The sequence below is a fragment of the Sciurus carolinensis genome, chromosome 3 (genome assembly GCF_902686445.1).
Source record: "Sciurus carolinensis chromosome 3, mSciCar1.2, whole genome shotgun sequence".
NCBI lineage: Eukaryota > Metazoa > Chordata > Mammalia > Rodentia > Sciuridae > Sciurus > Sciurus carolinensis.
The window spans coordinates 109,752,701-109,771,504 of NC_062215.1; the positions used below are offsets into that span (position 1 = coordinate 109,752,701).

General features: G+C 40.6%; 1 protein-coding gene across 11 annotated transcripts in view; it reads left to right on the forward strand.

Moving 5' to 3' along the window:
* Tanc1 (tetratricopeptide repeat, ankyrin repeat and coiled-coil containing 1) overlaps positions 1–18,804 on the forward strand; it is a 225,201-nt gene that overhangs the window by 93,654 nt on the left and 112,743 nt on the right. For all 11 annotated transcript variants that reach the window (XM_047543757.1, XM_047543761.1, XM_047543756.1 and 8 more), the window contains one exon: positions 11,273–11,461. In XM_047543757.1, coding sequence (XP_047399713.1) covers positions 11,273–11,461 — 189 coding nt within the window. The remainder of the gene's footprint in view (positions 1–11,272; positions 11,462–18,804) is intronic.

An 18,804-nucleotide genomic window follows, 5' to 3' on the forward strand; every position in this document is an offset into this window, starting at 1 on the left:
ACAGTTGATTTAGTCTGCTGCTTTCTCAAATGTGAACTAGGCTGGTTGTGTTACATTTTTAAATGTGTTTTTGTGGGGAAGAAACTTTACATGCTGCCTAGAAACTTTAAGGCATTTTCTCCAAAATGTTTATAGATACCATTTTCCTTGTGAAGAGTTGAAGTGAGATAAATGATAGCAGCTCCCTTTTATTCTCTCCCCTTCTCTGGTAATGAGGCCTGCTGGCAGACGGCTTTGCTGCTGGGCCTGCCAGAGTTTGGATTTGAGTAGTTAGTGAGGGGGTGGTGTACTGGTTATGGTATTGTTCTAAAAGTCTTTTCCCCTCCACTTATTTTTCCACCCCCAAAATGTCAGCATGTCCAATATGACAGAATGTTCTTGATGATTATCATTCAAAGAAACATGACTTGCTAAAGTATCTGTGGATAACAATCAGAATTTCTTAAGCACCAAACTGTGCTCCGTACTCAGTAGGCACCTTGGTTAGGGAATCTGCCCTTTGGGACGACAGGCTGGTGTGATGAGTTCTGACTGCAACTGGAGTGCCTGGCTTCTATTCTGGGTCTGCCACTTACAGACTGTGGGGCCCCAGGCAACTTACTTTAGCTTCCCTGTGCCTCAGTTTCCTAAGCTGTAGCAGGGGACAGTGGTGGCATCTGCTTCAAGTGAAACAGGACGAATGACTCAGTTCCTGTATATAAAGTCCTTGGGAAGGTGCCTGGCACGTGGTAAGGGTTAATGACTGCTAGCTTAGTCATTATCAGGGCAGATTCTCAGCCGGCATCCATTTCTGGTTACAACAGCCCTGATATGTTGCTTGGGTACCTACTTAATATAAGTTCCAGGGTAAATGAACTCTGGCAATAACCGTGTGCTAGTGTGTGACTGAGAGAATGGTTTAAGTGGTTGGACGTCTAGTAGGTGGTAGCAGCTCCTGACTGTCTCCTTGCTTGGGTCTGGGGGCACCAGTGACATGAGATATGCAGTACCATCGTCCTGCTGTCATTTTTCATTTCACCTCCAAGAAAGTTCTGCAGAAAAAGTGGAGTTTTCTGTGTTATTAGACATTAAGAGGGAATATTTAGGTTGTTTTGAGGAAGTTTTAATGTTAAGAAAAGCATTAATTGGTTGAGATTAAAGGCCAAAGGCAGGGAAGTTGGAGTAAAGCAGCCAGGGTGGTGTGTTTCCCTCTAAGTTCTTTGTAAGGGAACTGGTCCAGAGCTTCATGTGTGAGAGCAATCCACAGGGAGAACCATTGGACTCAGTAAGAGCTGGCTGTGGGCAGTTGGTTCTGGCTGAACAAGGGCAAGTGTGAGCCAGATGGGGTGAATGAAAGCAGTGGGCATAGTTCGAGGTACCTGGAAAAAAGGAAAGCAAGCCCTTCTTCCTGAGGAAGTACGGGGAGATAGATACAGATTTATATTTCAAATAAGTGTGTCCAAGAAAATAGCATATTTTATCTTATAAAACATTCCTGTTGCAAAAGCTGCCAGGATATGTCAAACTGAAAACAGAAAGAAAGGGGAAAAAAATCATCCATATCCACCCCCTTAAGAGCAACCACTGTCAACATTTTGCTAAACTACCTTCTAAGCTTTTGGATGTGTATATTATTTCCCCATTATTGTCATGTGGCATATAAAAGATTGTGTATACTGGCTTAGATGTTTATTCCACGTTTTTAAAAAATGTTGATCATATGGTAAACTGATTTTTCTTTGTCGTTTTTGTAATTTTTTCCCTGGCAATGAAAATGGTCATTGTGGTGCTCTGTGCCTCTTTGCTTGTTTAGAGGGGTGGGTGGGGGCAGAGAAAGCATTCCCTGTCTAGTGTCCCAATCACGTAAAAAAATGCAAGCCATTGTTAGCAAGTTCTGGCAAGGCAGCATGAGCTATTATTTCAAGAGGTCACCCAGATAAGGTAAGAGATTCTACACTGTGGAATGAAGGATATGGTTCAAAAAACACATTTCCTGAATGAAAAGGGAGTGGAGAGGGATAGTTGAATGAAGTGCTAGAAGGTTTGGGTTATTGAGTTTATTGCTTTTTTTTTTTTTTTTTTTGTACTGAGAATTGAACCCAGGGGTACATAGTCTCTGAGCCACATCCCCAGCCCTTTTTATATCTTATTTTGACACAGGGTCTTGCTAAATTGCTTAAGTCCTCAAGAAGCTGCTAAGGCTGGCTTTGAACTCATGATCCTCCTGCCTCAGGCTCCAGAAATGCTGGGATTAAGGCGTGTGCCACTGCACCCAGCATTTCTTTCTTTTTTTTTTTTTTTTTAAACCCTAATGTCCCCCACTACTGAGTAGTTAATTTCAGTTCTTCTGCTAAGTAGCCTGTTGTTTCTTCAAAAGGAGAAATGTACTGAACTTTCAAATATTTCAGAATGTTTTTGGGTTGGTATGGCACATACTGGAAAACTTGGTACAGTTTTATAAGACTTAGTCATGTGCTTCCCTCCCTCAAGTTTTATAGATGTTGTTTTTTGACTTCTGGCTTGTGGTGTTGGAGAGAAATTTTGGGGCTTGAATTAGGCCCCTTGCCCCTTTGAAAGGTTAAAAGTCCCCAACCTTTGATACAGACTTATGACCTTTTTTGGAAAGAAAATCTTTGCAGATGTAAATCAAGTTAAACGAGGTCTTTTCAAATTGAATCATATTAAAATAATGGTCCTATTGAAATTGGTAGGTCCTTTAGAAGAGAGGACCCAGGCAGTACACCATGCAATAGTGTAGGCAGAGGTTGGAGTGAGGAGTCTACAAACCAAGGAACAACAGGGTTTGCTGACCGCACCAGGAATGGAGAGAGAAGCATGGGCTCTGCTCAGAGCCTCCAGAGAGGGCACTGTCCTGCCCTGCACCTTGATTTGGGGCTTGTAGCCATCAGAAATATGAGAAAAGAAGTTTTGGCTATTTGAACCACCTAATTTGTGGTACTTTGTTATAGCAGCTCTGGGAGACCAACGCAGGGTATCTAAGGACAACTGGGTTCTGGTTCCTTTCAAAGTCCCCTGTGGTTTTGTGTCCTATTAAACCTTTTGAAATACTTACTTTGGATGCCTGTGGTAATCTTTTCTTAAACTTTCAATTTAAAGTTTTACCTGATGAGTCTAGGTGTAGGTCTCCCTTCAGAAAAGTAGCCCAGTGCATGGTGGCTCTCTTTTGTCTGCATTCTTCAGTTCAAAAAAGTGTTTTAATTACTTCCTCTTCTCTTTGTTTTCTTCTTCTCAAAAACAACCTTTCTTTTCCATATGTATAATAATTTTTTTCATATTGTTAAAAATTTTGTCCTTTTCTTCTGAATCCTGGGGAAACCTTCCAAGGTTGTTTTCCTTATCATTGGCTGGATTTTTATAGTGCTAATTGATCTTAGTCTATAGTACAGATTAACCAGAAAAGGAGCACCATGTAAGGGTACGAAGGCTGGTCATCCTGGATTCCATGGAGGATGCTGAGCAGTGCCCTGTTTCGCTCTCAGGCTTCTTTCTCTGAGTTTTCAGGAAGATGCACCCTTTCCTTTCACTAATAAAACAAGTTTTCTCCATCTCCCACCACTGATGATTTTGGGGGAGACTTATCAAAGGAAAAATAATCTAATGAAATGGAACCAGTCATGTTTAAACTTCAGGACCTATGGGTTGCTGCAGGAGGTATGGGGTGGAGTCCCGGAAGGAAGAAAGGGTTTCAGCATCCGCCCTGCCTGGAGGGTGGGCTCTGCTGCTTCACACCAGCAGAGTGGTTAGAGGAGCAGTTCTTTGTTGCAACAGCAGAAGATCTTCTTTGTCTTCCTTACAGTTACTGGGATTTCTTTTCCTTTTGGCAGTCCTTTATTTTTGGTAGCTTTTTGTACGTGTGAGTTTTTTTCTTTTACTCTGTAGTTATAGATATTTTACCAAGGTCCTGGGAGAGTCTTTGCCAGGACTGCTTGCCAGATGGAGTTTTAAACACAAACAGGATTCATGCTTGGACCACCTTCCCCTCTCTCCATCCTGCCCCTCCCCACCACTGGGCTGTTCCTCTTCTTCCTTTGACTTCTTTTTTCCTTCATCCTATCCTGCCTTGATTTTTTTTCCTTTTAAGCCTCTACTTTTTTGGCCTTCACCCCTTTCCACCCCCATGCCTGTTCTTCCCACTTCCCTCGGGTACCACCGGATGTTTTCCCAGTGTCCTGTGCATTTGTAGGTATGCCCACTCATGTCACTGACAACAGAGATGGGCAGGATCTGGAGGGGGACTGGGCAGGGTGCCAAGAGCAAAAAGGCCTACCCATCCCTGGTGGAGTGGATGCCACCTTCAGAGCAGTGCACACTGCTCTTCTTCCTCCCATGTCTGTACCTCAGCCAACTGCAGACAAGTCACCTGTGAGCAGTAAGCACCACACTCATCTTTGAGCACATACTTCGTGAACTAGAACTTCATTTCACTCACCCAGTTAGGCCAGAGCTGGTGGCTCTTTTGCCTAAAGATCTTCAAATTTACACATGGCTCAATCCTAAGGAATACAAATTTAAATATTTACAGAAAATATATGCCTGTAGAAAATGTCAAACCATAAACTAGTGAGCTCCCATCTGAGCTCCCAATTGGTCAGCTCCCATTCCCAGCAGCCACCACTATTGGCTCCATGTGCCTTTCTGGAGCCCCCCATCCAATTGCGTATGTCTATATCCATTTTGTGTATGCAGTCATATAGTATGTGCCTGTGCATTTTCATAAGTACATGCGTAATATACATATACACACTCAGGGAATGCACATTTTGAATAATGAAAGCTTTAATTTTAATCATCTGTATGACTGAGCGTTCCCTGAAGTTTCTTTTCCTATCTTTGTGATACTAAAACACAGCCACTTTAAAATTAAAGGCAACTTCCTGAAAACTGCTTTTTTGGATCTGGAGTTTCCTCTTGCTGAGAGTGGAGGTTGAGGGGCTGCCCCTGGCCTGGGGACACCAGGGAAAATGATACCCTGACATGTTTCTGACTAGCACAGCCTAACTAAATCTACATTATTCCTGCCTTTTGTCTTACTGTGCCCCGCTCTTACAAAAGCTGTTCACACCCCCAAGTCCCCAAAAGATAGAGATTTAAAACAGAAGAGGTCTCTATCTTTTTCAAGGTTCAAATAAACCTATTTTCTTTACCAACCTTTGCCTCCCAAATTGAACTAGAGCTGAGCAGTGGAATTTTTGTTCCGAATTGGAGCATAAACATTTCAGATCCTTTTGACGACCTTCTTGTTGTAGTGGTCACCAGAATCACTTGGTGAGCTTTAAAACCATTACCTGAGCCATACCAGGTAAAGCAACCTCCTGGGCAGGACCCAGGTACCTTCCTCTATGGAGGGGCAGGGAACTGCTGCTGTGAGCAAGAGCACTAAGCCTGGCAAAGCTGTGGACCCACTTGCTGTGTGGTCCCCAAGACCAGTGGACCTGGGTAACGTCCATGTTGCTGCTGAGGAAATGTAGGGTAGTGAATTCCTTCCTGGTGTAAGATGAACACTTCCAGGTTGCTTTTACCTACAGCTGACCCATTATTTTATTCTTGGTCCAGGCTAAGCAGATAGGTGGGACTTGGCATTCTCCTGGCAGGAATGGCTCCAGGCACACCTGTGGTAGAAATAGCAGGCCCAGTGCTGCAGGAGTTAACGAATGTATGGTACCAGACGAAAAAAGAAACTATTTAGGGTGCTTGATGACTGAACACCTATATCTCAGATCCACTTTGCTTGCATGGCAGGAACATAAGGTGTGATTGAAAGAAAATTAATGATCACTGGGCCTGGGCGCCTCCCCAGGGGAGCATTCCAGGAGTGCTGAGGAACTAATTAGCCAGCCAGCACAGAATGGGAAAATAGATGAGGGAACAGGTTTCTTTTTACAGTGGCCTGGACTGTGTATAGACCTACATACACTATTTTTGGTTTTCCCTATTAAGTATACAGTATGACATAATGTTGAAAACATATCTCAGCAGCCTTCTCCAAGGGGAGCAGTACTGAGAAAATGGATCTGGGTCCAATTGCCTGGGTTCACCTTCCGTTCAGATATTTGCTGGTGCCCTTGAGCATGATGCTTGATCCTTTTTATGTCTCAGTTTTCTCATCTGAGAAGGGGGCTAGTAATAGCACCTTCTTGTGGGGTGGCTGGGAAGATTAAATGAGGTAATGTAAAGAGAGAACCTAACACCCTGTCCTGGCACCCAGTACATCTATAAAGCATTTATTTTAAAGTACTCTCTTGTGGGGTTTGAGGGTGGGAGTTTATCTGAGGTCATATATTTGTAAAACAGAAACTCTTGCATGGTGTCATGTCTTAAAGGAAAACTAATGTCCAGTTAGAGAAGAAATGCCAGTCTGTTTACACATCTGTTTTAGGGGAAAACACATTTGTACATTTGATTCTGCACAGTGAAGTGTGAGGACAGTATTTACTGATCTCTATTTAGAACCCACCTGACAGATTTCTGAAGACAAAAGGATACACTTGTCCAATTGGCTAGGTTTTTCCGTACCCTGGGGGCTAGCTGCTTTCTCACCCCTCAGTGGTATTGTTTGAGAGAATTAGTCATGATTGTGTGAATGCTTTTGAAAATTGTTTACTTGGATGCATTTTATTTATTTTTTTTTTGAACATACACATTAGCAAACAGTAGCTCTGCCTAGAAACTAGAGGATCCCAGAAGACATCAGGTACTTGAAAGTGCTTTCAGTTGCAGATAGCGCCTTCTGCAGGGTTCAAAAAGGATACTAGATCTTAGGGAGGAAATTGTTTCCAATTTCCTGGTTTCTGTAAATATATGTGCATTATGTGGTTATAAAACCTTATAATGGAAAATATGTTTAAGAAACATTAGTCTGCTTGGAGGCAGGAACTGCGCAAAAGATGCTGTAATACCTTTAATGCCCTAGTTAAATGTATCACACGAGTCCTGTTTTCTGGAGCTGGAGAAACAGAGCATCTTTCTCTTTCTATTCTAAGCTCCCACCCTCCCCTCCTCCACCTCTGCCTTCCCAAGCCACTTCAATGGCACAATAAATGGAAACCTTATTTGCTGCCTTTGCAGACCTGTTTACCTGAATGTCTGTGTTCACCCTTGCCTCGCTCGGGTCTACCCTTTCTGAAATAGGTTTTTGCTTTCATCTCCCTGACTTCATTGCCCTCGTTTTTTAAAGCCATCTGTAATCCTGCACTCCGTGTACTTTAATCTGCAATGTCGGACTTTGCTGTTTTGCATAGCCCCCTTTCAGCATTCATCTCCCAGATTCAGCTTTTCTTTCATTGTGAATTTAAAATCTCTTTTCACAGTCCATAATAGTGAAAAAAATTAAATAAAATATTATCAAAAGCCATCTCTGCCAATTCAAAATGCTTTACTGGATGGCATTATTCCCTTTGGTAATTATCTTTGCAAACTATGATTTTGATGCTTATACCTCTTTTATATGTGTATTTATATGTATTTTTTTGAGTATATGCATTTGTTTTTGTTATAAGCAGAGGAGCTTATTAATGTCCATTTGTCCTGCTGTCCTCTTTGGTCTACTATTTTTGGAATCCATGGAATTGATTTTTAAAATAAAAGGGTGTGTGTGTGTGCGTGTGTAAATATTTTAGACTTTGCAAGTTATATAGTGTCTGGCCCTTTTCAGCAAAAGTGTGTTTATTCCATATTTATTTAACCGATTTTCAGGATGTCTCTCTTGGGGATCTCTATTTTCCCCAAAGGTCTTGAACATGTGGAACAATGAATATGTTAGACCCTGAACTGGCTGGTTGAGGGGAGGTTCTGGCTGGGGCCCCTGTTCTCCCAGTTAACACCCAGGCCCCAGCTTCCTATCTGTAAGACTTGACTAGAAGCTCATAGAGAGAAAGCATGTTGGGGTGCATGAGGTAGTTTTTGGTGTGTAGACATTCCATGGGAAACTCCTGCCAGTGCAGCAGGGGGAGGCCTGGTAAATCCCTGGTCATTGACAGTGTGATTTTCCCATCCCGGGGATGCATTATCCTCCTGGGTCACGCACTTCTGATGCAGCAACAGGAACGGTGACTGAAGTGTGCTTCCCATTCTTAACTGTGGTGGGGAATGGAATAGGTCGAAGTTAAAGAAAGCAGCATCTATTCAAGGCTAAGAAACGTGCCTGCCATTCTGTTGTTGCAGTGAAATGCCTTTAATTCCTCTTAAACCTCTTTAAGCATCTGCTGAGGAATGTTAAATCAACTGGAGAATTTCTGGTGTCATGTTGTCCAGAACCAGTATTGCATTGTTCCTGTGGACGCCCCTAGCAGATTTCCACTTTCTGCCTCTGGTTTCCTGGGATGCTCTGAGCTCTTTTTGACCTTAACCCCCTGCCCTGGTGCAGTTACACTGAAAACTGCAGGCTCCACAGCTTCTGAGCTGCTGGATCACCCACTTTGTGCTTTGTGTCTCCTGTTCATCCATAAAACTTCTTTCTCTCCCTGCTTTGTGCCTTTCTAATAAAAAGGAAGCTGGAAGTTTAATTGTTTCTGAAAAACCAAACAGAACAGCATGTCTGGGGCAGATATTATAGTGTGATAGTGAAGTCGAGTTGAAATAGAACCCCTCTCCCCCAACCCCATCTCTAATAAGTTGTTTTTATTGTAGCCTGTATAAAATCAAAATGCTGGGCCCAGCTGTTCTGAAGGCTGAAGGCCTCATGGCTACGGCATGCTTTTGAAACTATCCCCACCAGATCTGCAGTTAATGAAAACATTTGCTTGCTTGATATAAACAAACTAGGAAATGCTTTAAATCTTCTACCCTTCAATTCCTAATTTTTCTTGTATTCTATTGGAGAATTAGGTATTTAAGCAAACAAATTTTTCTGAATAATAATTAGCTTACTTTGAAATTTCTGGTGGTGTTATATGTGTTCTTCTTTTGTGTTCCCATCTGGACTTCTTGAAGTCTGGGTTTTTATTTACATATAGGTCACAAATCCTTGTGAGTAGGTGGGGAGACAGTGCCATCTCACAGCCACACACTGTTCTGTGACAGGTGATCTAATGAGAGTCATAGGGAAGCTCTCTCCAAACACAATGTCACCTCTTCAAGTTCCCCACATCCTGTGTGTGGAACCCTGGAGGCCTTGGCCCGAGCCCTTTCCAAGTTCTCTGTATCCTAATGTTTCTTGTGCCAGTGGCCACGAATCAGGTGACCCAACTCTGGTGAGGCATGGCACCTCACCAGAGTGTCAGTGGTGGTAGGGGCTGTTCACGAGGACTCCATATCAGATCAGAGAAAACAAAACTGCTCTTTTGAGTCTCTTCAGAGCAGAAGAGAGTGTTCACTCCTGTGGGAGCTGGTATTAAGGTATAGCCCGAGCTCCACCTTAGGATTGGTTTCATTGCCAGTCAAAGAGGAGGCAGTCAGGAAGCTTCATACATGGCTAAAGGCCTGAAGAGGTGGAGTCTGAGATTCCAGGCTGGCTCCTGTGGTCCTGGGGTTGGTGACAGTGGCACCTCACAGTGCTGTTTAGGGAAGCAGCGTGTGAGGGTTGTGAGGCCAGCAGAGGCTGTTGCCGTCCACATAGACCTTAGGAGCCAAGGGCCTGTGCTAGTTCCTGCCTGCTTTCCTCCCTTGGTGATAGAACTCTTAGGCATTTGCTGTGAATGTCCTTGTTTTTGTAACTCTAGTGAAGATTTTCTAGTAATTCTTTTTTTTTTTTCTTTCAAATGGCAATCATTTGTGCAATTAGTGATAAATCTTTAGTTTATTAAGTTTCTCAAAACCCCTCCAAGCATAACTGGCCCAGGAGAGACTGAACTTACCTTTATGACTTTGCTGACTTGTCCTTTCCAGAGTTCCTGCTTTTCTCTTTGCAACTCTGCTGGTTTTGAGTTGCCTTTTGTAAGTGCCTCTGGTCAGTGATGGAGTGACTTCCCTTCCCCATGCTTCCTAACATGAAAATAAAGGCACAGTGATGACATTTGAAACTCGATAGGTTTGGTCACATCCCTTTTTAAGCCTTATGTACAAAAATCTGAAAAAAATTGAGTTCACCTGGGTAGACAACTTTCATTTTTCCTTTTTTCAAATCTTGATTTCTTTTCAGAGTCAGGAGGCATGGCGAGGACCAGTTGGGTAGCATTTGGCAGAGAGATCAGTTTTGCTTGTGGGAAACTTCATGTATCTTTCTGATTCTACTACCTATACTTTAGAGCTTGAAGATGCTTTTTAATCTGCAGGGTAGTGATTTGCCTTCTCTCCCTGCACTTCCTCAGGTGGGTGCTTCTTAGTACAGATTAAGTGAAAATGTGTCGGATGAAGCAGCAGCAGTAGTAAGAGGGCAGCATGGTATCTGAGTACTCTACGACTGCCTATATATATATATATTTTTTTTTTTTTTTTGAGAGAGAGAGAATGGTTCCTGCCAAGATACCCTCTTCTTTGTATATTTCCTGCATTGTAATTGCATTCTCTCTATTTTTAGAGGATCTGCCTGCTCTAATATCTTAATTACATTATAATAACCTTGTTTGTCCCCAAATTCATTTAGGGGTTGAGAATCAAGGAAACCTGCCCAGTATGTGAGCCATGGTTCTAGTCCTGTGATGGGTGGGGTCTGGTTGAGGTTTAGGAGGAGACAGACCCTGGGTTTGGGGGCATGTGGCGTAGATGGGATGGGAGAGCAGAGGGGTGGTGCTGGAAGGAATGTGGAAACAGTCCAGACCTTCCTTGGACTTTCTTTATTGGAAAGGAGCAGCAGGAGGCCTGGGAGCAGCTCTTGGCATTGGAATCTGTTCCTGAGATACTCACGTAAGGCCAGTCACCCCTTCCCTTTTCTTAGCTGACATCAAAACTTTTTGTGGATCCTTCATTCTACATCTAATCTCAGATCCATGACTTGCTGGACCCATTGTCAGGAAGCAACCAGACTAGTTGGTTAGTATAGAAAGGGATCAGGGGCAGAGTTCCTTGAAGCTTGAGTGGTAAAGGTTACGTTATCTCTCGGAGGGCAAAAAGTTTTAAGAGTGGTAAGGGAAAGTCATGTAAAAGAAAGTCAAGGGCTGGACTATGGCTCAGTGGTAAAGCGCTTGCCTCGCATGCGTGGGGCACTGGGTTTGATCCTCAGCATCACATAAATAAAATAAAGGTATTTTGTCCATGTACAACTAAAAAAAATTTAAAAAAATAAAGTCAAGATGTATGTTATATGGCAATTATATTTTAAGAATGTAGTTCTTGGGAATTAAATTCATGTCAACTTGTAATGGACGGTGTAACCTAAGGTATTATCTCTCCACTCCAGGAGGTGACTTCAGTCAAGAGACTTCTCCAGTCTTGCCCCCTGGACATGGTGTTGACGCTCCTGTGAGCATAGCAGAGGACACCTATCGGGTGAGCTTGGCCAAAGGTGTCTCAATGTCTCTGCCTTCATCACCCTTGCTGCCTCGACAGTCTCACTTGGTGCAATCAAGATCAAACAAAAAATCCCCAGGTAAACAAGCAATAGAATGGCATCCAAATAAGCTGTCTTGAGTTGCATAAGTAATAACCTGGGATCAAAGTCAAGCACACTGAGTACCTGCAGGAAATCTCCTAGGAGAATGTTTTTTTCTTTGTTACAGTAACTTTCAGAAGAGGGGAACCCCCCCCTACCCTTTTTTTAAAGTATGGTTTTAGTAGACTTATCTCTTTATCAACCCCCATGTTAACTGTTTGAACTGCCAGGCTAGACTTTTAAACGATTCAAGATCAGTTTCGATGTTAACCACAGATTCTGTTGGTTTCTTGCTACTGAATTAAGGAGCACTGAGACTGTACGGTACATTTGGAGGTTACAGAGGTAGGCAAGTGTCATAGGACAAGCCTCTTTATTGCTACCAGGCCTTATATATACTGATATGTTTTACTTGATTATGTCATCCCACATTGGAACAGATATAAAATTTAATTGCTTGTGAAAACTCAGACTTGTAAAGGGGCAGGGGCAAGGGACTTATGAATTACTTATATAAAGTATTTTGGCTTCCCTCACCATTATCAATTTCTTACACTTAACATTACCCCCAGTCCCCCCAAAACACAAGTATTATTTAACTTTGAGGGATTATAATTCAGATGTGAGGAGAGCCTTTCCCAGATGCTTATATTGGAACCTAACCGTTCTTTGATATTTTCGAATTTGCTGAGTATTTGTTTACAAAGGCAAGATAATTTGGGGCCTTGCTGATGCTGCACAAGCACCAAGATTCTTCTCAGTTAAACATATTCAGAATTCATCTAAAATGTGCCCTGGGTCTCTAAAATTAATTAGTATCTGTTTTTCTGGTTTTCCAAATATTTGTATTACTCGAGATGACATATGCGTTATTTCTGAATTTCTTGGTGGATATTTGATTAGGAGGGCAAACCTCAAGGGTTTGAATGTTAGAAATGGTGCTCTGAATTTGGTGAGTGTCCAAAAATCTTTTATTGTTCTAGAATTTTCTTATTTTGTTCAGCATTGTTTACAGTCCAGTCATTTAGCTGGAACTTGGAAACCTTTTTGGTATGAAGTGATTTCCTATGCCAAGGAATTTGACCTGTTTATCAGTATTTGGGGAAATTCCTGAAATGTCCTTGCTTCCCTCTCTGCCCCCCCCGCTGCTCTATCTCTATGTCAGATGTCTTCTCTTCCTTCAAATCTTAGTTCCCACACTACCTCTCTCACTAGGTTATTCTGGTCAGATTTACTCTTTTTTCTAAAAATTATATACAGCATCTAACCTTTGCTTTTTGACCTATTAAGTTATTTGTTCTTTTCTCTGAGTTAGTGTGTGTATTGATACAACTTCTTTGTTTTGCCAAACTTTATTCAGGCTTCTGAACCTTCTCCCAGGCTCATCTATGCATTCTATTGTAAAATCCAGTTTTAGCAAAGAAACCTGCTAAGTCAGTTTAGCAAACTGAAGACTTACCCCCAGTCTGATCAGCTTCCTCACCCTACACCATTCCGCAGTTGATGCCTAATCACCCTGGCCAGTCTTCAGCATGGATCCTGTTAGGTCAGTTGAGCGAGAATCTCCCACTTACTCCTAATGTTTGTGACATTCCATGCACCAGCCCGCACCCTGCTCTTTGTGAATTCCCACTAAGCAATGCTGTACTCAGAGTTGAGCTCAGTCTCTCTCCTCAACTGCAAGATGCCACTGCCAGTGGTCCCCAAACCCACACCTGAATGAAGTATGTCTTTCTGTGCTTTTACAAGTATTATTGAATGATTTTTTCTTTAACAGTATGTGCTTTGTTTATATGATGCTTGAGGACACGCAGGATGTCTTATCTCAGTATACTTTATTATGTATGTAAAATAGAGATAATTCTGAACTCATCTGTATCCTTAAGGGACCTCAGATGAAGGTAATGCCAAGCACAGAGATTTAATATTTTGGACCATGTTCCCTCTTATTGTCTGTGCTACTGTGAATGAATAGATGTTGCTTGAGCCATAGGACTAAGGAATATCTAAGAGACTCCAGGGAATACTGTACTTCAGATGTAATTTTATTATTAATAACAAATTCAGTGTCTGTTTTAGTGGGACTTTTGATAGCAAGGTATGGCTTGGCCATCCAGAACGGTTTCATGGGGGCTCTGGGCTGCGGCCAGAGTAATCCTGATGAGACGTGTCTCCTTATGTGCCTGGACCAATATTAGATATTTTCAGCTTTGAGAAATAATCCTCAAGTTTTTCCCTTCTACATAATGAAATTTGTTTTTGCTAAATTCTTTGCTTGGCCTTATGAATAGAAGGGAATAGTAATTCTGCATCATTCAACCTTTTAATGGATTGTAGAAAATATTCTCCATAATGTTTTTGATCCAAATGAAATAAACAGGTATGTCTCTAACAGAGCAGCTCTTGTGTGCTGCTCAAATTTGTGTAGCAAATTAGTGTCTCACAGTGGTGATTTGGCTTCATTATCTTGGTAATTTTAATTTGAAAAGTTAAGGTCAGAGATGCTTGCTTAAAAAATGGAAGTGACTCAGAATACATTAAATGATAAACAGCATTTTTTCCCCACAGTGTCTAATGCACAGATTTTTGATTAAGCCTTACTGTTGGGAAAATACCTGCAGCCCTAATGTTCTACCTGCTTGTTTAAAAAAAAAAAAAAAAATTGTATTGACATATGGCTGTGAATGTGCACTGGGTTTAAAAATATCCATGTATTTTAGAAACTTGCACTGTTGCTACTAATGATACAGTAAGTACAATGTGTCTGTAGCTCCCAGAAGGGACTGAACCACGCCCGCTCCTGTGTCTTACCCCTCCTCTCCAGTGGGCTGTGCTTGGACCCAGCTCTGAGTTTACCTTGATCACTTTTATTCTGATTTGTAAGATTAGACCTCTTTCTTGTTTAAGAAGAATTTTCTTGTTGTAGTTTCTTGTTTTTTTTATTTTTTTATTTTTTTAACAAAACCAACCCTGTCTTGCTTGTTTGGATAGAAACTTCACTAATTGATGCTAATCAAGAAACTGTCAGAGACTGGAACTATTATTCTATTCTAGCAAGGGTCAAAAGCTATAAACTCCTGTAAATAAGGCACTTTGAATCACACAACCCGTATTAATAAAAATTTGTATTAATATAATTGATGATTAGCCTCTGGATTTTATATTAATGTGGCCCTGCATTTTACATTTTACATGATGGAAGGTCTCACCTTCCACTTTATATTGAGGTTTTTTTTTTTTTTTTAACCTTTCTGCACCCTTTATTTATATTTTTTCCACTGTTAGTTGGAAAATTCATTTTCTGAGTATTGTTTTAAAATTTTTGTTTTTCTAAATGGAAAATCCATTTCCCGGTAATGAAAAGAAGGACCAGCATCCATGAAAATAGTTCTGTGGCTGTTGTAATCCTTTTTGGATTAAGAGCTAATCAATATTTGTAATGTATCCTTTTGTCTTTCAGAGAAGAGTAAAGCCCATTTACTGTGGTTTATTTATTTATTTGTAATATCATTAGTTATTTCACATTTGCATTCCTTTTCCCAGATCACTTTAGCCCATTATGAAATAATCAAAAGGGTCAGGCATGAATGAGAACCAGCCTTTTGAAATACTGTAGGTAACAACAGATAATGGGGATAATGGGGTTATTTCCATAATCTGGAAATCTGAAATGCTCCAAAATCCTGAACTTTTTGAGCACATACATACCTTGTCAATTGGAAAACAGGTCACAGTCAAAATGCAGGCATGCCAAGAATATTGTATAAAATTACCTTTAGGCTATGTGTGTAAGACATATATGTAACATAAATAAATTTTGTTTTAAACTTGGTTCACACCCCCATGATATCTCATTATGTATATGCAAATATTCCCAAATCCAAAACACTTTGTATCTCAAGTATCTCCAATAAGTGACCCTAACACTACCTTGCTCTTTTGCTTGTACTATACTGGCTTGTGTGGGGAGACTGGGGAGTGTGCTGCCATTTCTACTTCTGCCCAGCTCGGTTCCATTTCCATCTCACAGTTGACACATTCCCTGTGGCAGTTTTGAAAACCCCTCTTGCTGTTTCTTTAAGTGGAAAACCTGAACACTGACAGGCTGTGAGGTGGAAGTCATCCTGCTTGATTCTTGGACAATGAGTTAACGTCTGCCAAGGTGCTGTTTCCCTGCACCCTGCAAGCATACTTCTTGGAGAAAATTTGGAAATCTCATTATTGAGAACTACTGCCAGCATTTTGATATTATTTTTTCTAGCCTTTATTTTAAATTTCCACCTAAACCTGAGAACACATGATATAAGGGTTTTATGCTATACTTTTTTTCCCTTCATACTGTTTCATGATGAATTTCCAGTTTGCTTGAACAACTTGATATGTATTGTCTGTGGTTTCAATTTTCTATAATTGATTTCCAATTGTTGGTTTTTACTTTATTTTTCATTTTTTAAAAATTGCAGCATGAACCAAGGTGTTAATGTCTTTACTATTAAATTTCTGGTGTGAATTTTTATTTTAAATTGTGGTCAAATACCTGTAAGATTTATCATCTTAACCATTGCTTAAGCATACAGTTTAATAGTAAATCCATTCACATTCTTGTGCAACCTGTCTCCAGAACTCCTGATAGGAATATTTTTGTCCAATATTTTTTTCACCCATCTTTGATGCCTCTTTAAGAGTGGCAGGTTCCCAGCAGTGGAATTATTGAACAAAACAGTTTGCATTTGTGGAGAATCTTGGTACATATTGCCCAGTTGCTTTCCCGAAAGGCTGTATTGATTTCACATTCTCTCCAGCATTCTTTAAGATTTTTTTTTTTTTAAGATAACATCTTCTGGGAACTGTCTAAAATGGATGGTGCTTTGTCAGGCCTCACTGTGGACTACTAGGGATTTTAAGAGGCTGAGAGGTCATTCTCTATCCCCCCTCTTTTCAACTTCCTGTTCTGTCTGCATTTCTGAGACAATTTACATTTTCTCTCTTTCCAGGATAGTGTGTCAGGGGCATTATCACAGCTGAGTCAGATCAAGTTTATGGTCAGAAAATATACTCAGCTGGCTTCCAGTTGTATCCATATCTGCAGTCTCTAAAGGTTATTGAGGCTCGTAGAGATCACAGTGGATCTAGGCCTGTTGGACTTGGAAGACCCCTGGAACACTTCTGGTCCTGGCCTCTTTGCAGATGTAGAAACAGAAACTTCACAGTCATTATGGAACTTGCCCAAAATTTATGCAAGTTATCAGTAGAGCTTGGTCTTCCTCTCTGTCCCTAGCATGTTCTGTGTTCAGTCTGCACCATTTGTGGTGGACAAGTATGCTGTAAACGACGAGAGTTTGTGTTCTGGTTTCATGCACACAGGAGACTCTAGGCTGAAGGTTGTGCACATGCATCTGGGAGGTTGCTTCTGGGTGTGGAGAATGATGCAGGAAGTGCACAGCTCCTCTTCTCCTTGCCCAACCATCTAGTTCTAGTGCCCGCTTTCACTTCTGATTGGCTGGGACTGCAGTTAGGATCTGACTTCAGCAAGAAGAGCTCCTCCTTGCAGGTGAATAGGACATTCCTTGTTTCCTGCTGGAAGCTTGCATGATAGTCCTGGTGCCCAGCTGTGAAAGTGACACAGCATTTTCTGTTGTTCTTTTCAAAATGATTGTTTACACATAGAATCTGTGTGTGTGTGTGTGTGTGTGTGTGTATGTGTGTGTGTGTGTGTGTTCTACTTTGAACCTGAGGAACATGAGCCCAATATTCCCCTGCCAATGAGTCCTGCTTCACTTGCATACACAGTTTGTATCCTGGAATCACCCCAGAATACCAATGCCTGGGTCTTTCCTTTAGAGGTTGTGATTTGATGCATACAAGGTATGGCTTGGGAATTAGGATTTTTTTATTTTAGGTCACCCGCAGATTCTAATATGTAGCAAGTTTAAAAACCACTGATAAAGAATGTTATTGCTCATATAATTGCCCCTCAATGAGGGTTATAAGTATATAAATATATATTTTTTATTTTAGAAATAATATTTGAGGAGGAAAATACATTACAAAAACAGACAAACTTGCTATGTGAGCTGGTTCATGCTTGTAATCCCAGCTTCTTAAGTGGATTACTTGAGCCCAGGAGTTCAAGACCAGCCTGGGCAATATATGTGAGACCCTGTCTCTTTAAAAATGGGTGCATCCATGCATGAAATGATTCAATAAATCTTGGTACCCTCCTTTACCCCCCAAAATACTTTTAATGTTTTTCTTGCATTTTTGTTCATTTTCCAGTTCTCCCTAGCATTGGACAAATAAGAGGCTCCCAGTTTTCCACTAAAGAACAATGAAAGAACATTCATTCTTCTGTGTTAATGTCTAAAGGCATGTGATTCTTTTTATCAAATAGACTATAAAAGTAGAATTGCTGGGTTGAAACTTATTTGGCTAACATTCTCTGTGTTTCTTACTGAATTATCATAGCTTTGTTGACATTTGTTTTAAAACCATTGGTCAAGTTTGTTACCAAAAAAATTTTCTGTTTCATTGTTTCCCACCTAATTAGGTTACAGTGTTTTATGACTCACAGAAGTTTTTCATTTTCTGAAGTTAAGTTTATATATTTTTCCATTGTGATTTATCCCACTGAATTTTTAAAAAACAGCTTTATTGGAATATGATTTACATACCTCATAAATCATCTATTTAAAGTTTATAGTTCAATGATTTTTAGCATTTTTACAGGGGTATGCAACTATTGTCATAGTCTAATTTTGAAACATTTTTACCACCCCCCAACAAACAAACAAACAAACCTGTACTCATTAGAAAAAATTTCTACATTCCTCACTAACCTTCATTTCCCTACCCCTAAGTCCTAAGCTGCTACTTTTCTGTCTCTGGATTTGCCTATTCCAGGTATTTCCTGTAAGTAGAAACACACTGTGTGTTCTTTTGTGAGTGGCTTTTTTTTTAATAGAGCATGTTTTCCAGGTTCATCCATGTTGTAATATGAATCAGTACTTCATTCAGTTTCATCACCAAATAATATTTTATTGTATGTATTTATAATAATTTTTCCCATTCTTCAGTTGATAGACAATCAGATTATTTGGTTTTGGCTCTTGAACATTTGTATATGTATTTTTATATGGACATGTTTCTATTTGTTCTTGGGCACATCCCTAGTAATGGAAGCAGTGGGTCATATGGTAACTCTGTATTTAGTGTTTTACTTCTTAAGGTGCTGCTAAATTATTTTCTTAAATTAATGCACCACTTCACATTTCCACCAGACAAGTACGAGGTTTCTAATTTTTCTGGATCCTTTCCAACACTTATTATTGCCTTTTTATTAT